The sequence below is a fragment of the Anopheles stephensi genome, chromosome 3 (genome assembly GCF_013141755.1).
Source record: "Anopheles stephensi strain Indian chromosome 3, UCI_ANSTEP_V1.0, whole genome shotgun sequence".
Lineage (NCBI taxonomy): Eukaryota > Metazoa > Arthropoda > Insecta > Diptera > Culicidae > Anopheles > Anopheles stephensi.
Window position 1 is genome coordinate 48,076,937 of NC_050203.1, and position 4,165 is coordinate 48,081,101.

The following is a 4,165-nucleotide window of genomic DNA, read 5'->3' on the forward strand; positions in this document are numbered from 1 at the left end:
GGCGTACCCGGTGGCGTAGCTCAATTACCGAAAACGGAGCCCGGGTGCGGTTGGGCGGGCCGGAGAAGCCCGAAGTGCAGGTCAGCCGGAGCTGGAAGGTGAGAGAGCGTTTGAAGTAAAGTGTAGCCTTACAGATGGGAATTGGAGGCAGGGTGTTGGGCTAGTCTTCTTGCCGGTATTGTTGATCTTGGCCGGCCTCGATGGGGTGGTACTGGAAGGTGAAACAACATCGTATCATAACAGGCGAACATCCTAAGGGTGCCGATGTATAGACGGCAGAAAATGACGCCTACATAGTCGAATTCGGAGCAGCAACAACAACGAGCGTGCTGAAACACTAGAACACTGCAAACAAGCAACTCTTGCTTCGCATTATCCTACTTCAACATCATCATTGATAACGAAGCGCCATAACGAAGACAAGTGGACATGGTTCGATTCCTTCGACGAACCGTTCCGGCAAGTCTGACGCTCCGAGAAACTTCCAGTGGAAAGCCCCGTAACTAATAACTCCGCCGATGCTGAAGTTCGTTGTGCTCTTGTGGAGAAAGCCAGTGTGTGAAAGTGCCGGAAGAGAGTGAAGCTGTATGTGCATGCATAATATGTTATTTCTTATTAAACAACAACACATGTATGGGGATATTAATTTAAAATATGGCATTCAATATCAGCACCACGTGGAAGAGTGGCACATGTTATGTGGCAGAGGCATCGGCATGCGGTAGAAACAATTGGAATTGCTCAGTGCATGGGGTCGTGCTCTACAGATACAGAAGGTGAAAAGGCTAACCGTTCACTAACTGCTTTTGAGCCTTGGATCATAAGTGAGGGTGATTTTTGTTGCAAGAGATTTTTGAACCTTAAAATCATTACTAGGTTTTCGAATCGTTCGTGTAGATCATCTTTATTACACGATATTTTAAAATAGAAATATGGTTCGAACGATAAATACGAAGAAAAACTTGCTCAACTGTAAATTTGAATTGCATAAGTTTAAATTGGCATTTACTATAGGGAGGAAATTGAAAAAGTTGTAATGGCAGTAGGCAGTGAGAGCGTTTTTTGAGAGGATTTAGTTACGAGAACCGATAAGGTTCCAAACAGCCTGGTTGCTGTATTTGTGGAGAACTCACTGCAGTAGTCCAAAGTATTGGCATCAATTCCTGAACGAATCAAACTGTGGCAATAAATCAAACATGGCAACCTGCGAGAAAAAGAAACCATCGAAATTGTGTCGTCGTACGTATTTCCTGCAAACCGGCACGGCTCCAACAGTTTCAGAACTGGCCACCGAACTAGGCCCCGAACTGGCGGACATTGTCATTGCAACGCTGGAACCAAGTCAACGGTCGGCGGTGGGACCGGACCGCATCGCGATACCGGACGAAATCGCCCCATCACACGATTCCGATGCAATCCGGGGCCAGATACACGAACACATCCTTCAGATTGGCGGTGACGTCGCACACCGTTTGGACGGGTATTGGAGACGGCGGTTGAAGCAAACTGCTGCGGCAGGTGTCAGTCCGGATGAGGTTGATTTTATAAAATTCGAATGTCGTCAGAAAATCAGCATTGCAAGAAGCGAAGAGCGTAAGCGCTATGATGAGCTGTTGGAACAGATGGAACGCAAGCTAGAGCAACGGTTCTGGGAAGAGAAAGGCGACCTTCACCGGTCGTACGCAGAAGCTAGGCAGCTGTGGGGCGAGTTTGTTTGCCGGAAGGTACGAAAGCAGGCCAAGGACATGCTGTGCAAGATTGCCAGCTACTATCGGGTGCAGCTGGAGCGCGAAGTAACGCGCCGGATGCAAGCGGAAAAGAACCGGATCATAAAGGAAATGGAGCAGATCGTAAAAACTGCCGTCGAGTAAGGCGCTGCGCTAAGCATTGAAAAGTCATTACTAAATGAGCCCAACCATTCTTTACAGTCAGCAAAAGCGGACGGACGATCGTGCAATCCAATGGTTGGTGTATCAGTACGAAGAACTGTTGAAATTTATCACCGAATACAACCAGTGTTTGGATACGGTGGAAATGACGCGTGAGATTTGCAGACTGAATACCGGACGGGGAGAATGCCACTCTACTCAGGTTTCTGGCCACTCGCTGACGTTTGGCGAAAGGACAATTTCACGCGGCTCGCATGTAGGCAGCGCTTCTACGGTCGATCTTGAACAGGATGTTCATTTGCCTTCGACCAGCTTGTCGCAATATAATGTATTCGTAGTGAGTCAGTGTTTGCCGGAACCTGCGGTTGAGCCGATCAACGCTGAAGGAGATGATTTGTCAACTTCCACTGTGGTAGATTCACAGAATGATCTGTTCGGAGCTGAAGATTACGAAAGCATCGGTGAAGCTGACAGTGTTGCGTCTTCTCTCGAAAAAATAGTTATCGGAGGGCTGACATACGCTCAACCCAAAGTACGTAGTAGCTTTCACTCTCACAGGTGGTCGATATTTTAAAATAATGTTTCAATTCTTTTAGTACTACAAGAAAATTTATAACGATATCTTCCCCAACGTTTCCATGAGCTGGGAAACGATAAACCCTTCGGAAGAGAGCGATGTACGAAGCAGCGAAGAATGTTGTGTTCCGGACAAATGTACAAGTGCTGCTGGTAGCGGTGGTGTAAACACGATCGAATCAGAATCCATTCCAAGCGAACCGAGCTATCGTGAAAGTTATGACCCAGTCGCGGAAATAAACGACATCTTGCGCTCGAAAGAGGAGGCACCACCGGCTGAAGAGCCTGCGCTGGCAGAGGAGTTTGGTGAGTTGTTTGATCTTTCTAAGTCCAACGAAGAGATCTCTCTGGTCGCTGAAAGTTTTGTGGCGCATTACATTCGAGCCACTAGCGACGATTTTGAATCAATGTTTCCAAAACACAGTGATACGGAAGCCTGAATTGAACAAGTCTGAACGACTGAATAGACATACCATGCTAGAAGTCAGCTAAGTGGAAGAAAAAACCCCAAATTGTATGTCCATTAGGATGTAGCTATGAAACAATGCTGAAGAATTTTAATTGTTCAATTGATTCTTTTCGATGTTCAACACTGATAAACCTAAATGTTTATAGTACAGATAAATTGATTGAAAGGGCAACAAATTCAACTTTTGCGCAATGCTACCTTTAAAGGCGATTTTGCTGTACTCGTGGGTATGTTCCGGGCGTTCCGGGCAAGCACATAATCCATAACAACTTTTTTCTCGCAGTAAATCCCAGATTAAAATGATTCGACACTAAAAGGCTTCTACTTGGTGGGTGGGTTCGGTGGACGCACGTTCCACCTGCAACGTTTGCTCGATCCACTCGAATGCCGCCGAAACCTTTGCGTAAACTCCCGGAAATCCCGGTTCAGCGCAACCCTTGCCCCATGACACGACTCCAGTCAATTGACCGTCACACACGAGCGGACCTCCGGAATCGCCCTGGCAGGAATCCTTGCCCCCTTCATCATACCCGGCACATATCATGCTTTCCGTGACGCTACCAATACCCTCGTACACCTCGCCGCATCGCTGATGGTTGGTCAAGGGAACGTTGGCCGCACGCAGCACGAGGGCCGACTCGTCCGGATTGTGCGTGTTTCCCCAGCCGGAAACTTTACACAAGGTGCCGTCCGATGGTCCCCTGTCGCTTTCGTCTGCCGACGGTCTACGTAAACGAATCGGCTGCACCGATTCGCTGAAGTTTAACGGTTGGTCCAGATGGAGCAGTGAGAAGTCATAATCACTCCAAGAATTTTGCTTCGGATGATGAAGTATGCGCCGGACTTTGACGGATCGGCCTCCTTCGTTTACATGCGTGGAACCGACGTAAACCCACAGGCCGCGTGCGCTGATGGTTCTGGGACAATGTGGGTGGGATGAGTAAAAGACTTTTTTTATAAATTGGCAGGATGCTCACCTGGTACAATGGGCCGCAGTTAGTATCCACTCAGGATCAATAACGGATCCACCGCAAAAGTGTCTTCCACGACGCAGCGACACCTGATAAGGAAAATTGCGAATATCCACCGGAACACCACCAACGATACGTTCCCCGTTCAAATGGTCGTAGATCTCTGGAATCGAAGGGTTTTGATCGCCTGCTTGAGCAGCTACGACGGAATACCCCACAAGTGCTGACACTAAATAATGAGTAGTAAAGGCAGTCTTCAT

General features: G+C 47.8%; 2 protein-coding genes across 2 annotated transcripts; one reads left to right on the forward strand and one right to left on the reverse strand.

Moving 5' to 3' along the window:
- Positions 1-1,048: 1,048 nt before the first annotated feature.
- On the forward strand, positions 1,049-3,110 carry LOC118512971. Its single transcript, XM_036058198.1, has 3 exons — positions 1,049-1,867; positions 1,929-2,421; positions 2,486-3,110. The coding sequence occupies exons 1-3, from the start codon at positions 1,197-1,199 to the stop codon at positions 2,903-2,905; spliced, it is 1,584 nt and encodes a 527-aa protein (XP_035914091.1). The 5' UTR covers positions 1,049-1,196; the 3' UTR covers positions 2,906-3,110.
- A 48-nt stretch (positions 3,111-3,158) lies between these two features.
- LOC118509985 (trypsin 3A1-like) lies at positions 3,159-4,165 on the reverse strand. Its single transcript, XM_036051366.1, has 2 exons — positions 3,912-4,165; positions 3,159-3,851 (listed from the first exon to the last, which is right to left on the reverse strand). The coding sequence occupies exons 1-2, from the start codon at positions 4,163-4,165 to the stop codon at positions 3,245-3,247; spliced, it is 861 nt and encodes a 286-aa protein (XP_035907259.1). The 3' UTR covers positions 3,159-3,244.

Coding starts and splice junctions, on each gene's coding strand:
- LOC118509985 (XM_036051366.1), bottom strand. CDS start 4,165: ATGAAGACTGCCTTTACTACTCATTATTTAGTGTCAGCACTTGTGGGG. Junction 3,852..3,911: donor ACTGCGGCCCATTGTACCAG/GTGAGCATCCTG, acceptor ACATTGTCCCAG/AACCATCAGCGCACGCGGCC.
- LOC118512971 (XM_036058198.1), top strand. CDS start 1,197: ATGGCAACCTGCGAGAAAAAGAAACCATCGAAATTGTGTCGTCGTACG. Junction 1,868..1,928: donor ATCGTAAAAACTGCCGTCGA/GTAAGGCGCTGC, acceptor CATTCTTTACAG/TCAGCAAAAGCGGACGGACG. Junction 2,422..2,485: donor TGACATACGCTCAACCCAAA/GTACGTAGTAGC, acceptor CAATTCTTTTAG/TACTACAAGAAAATTTATAA.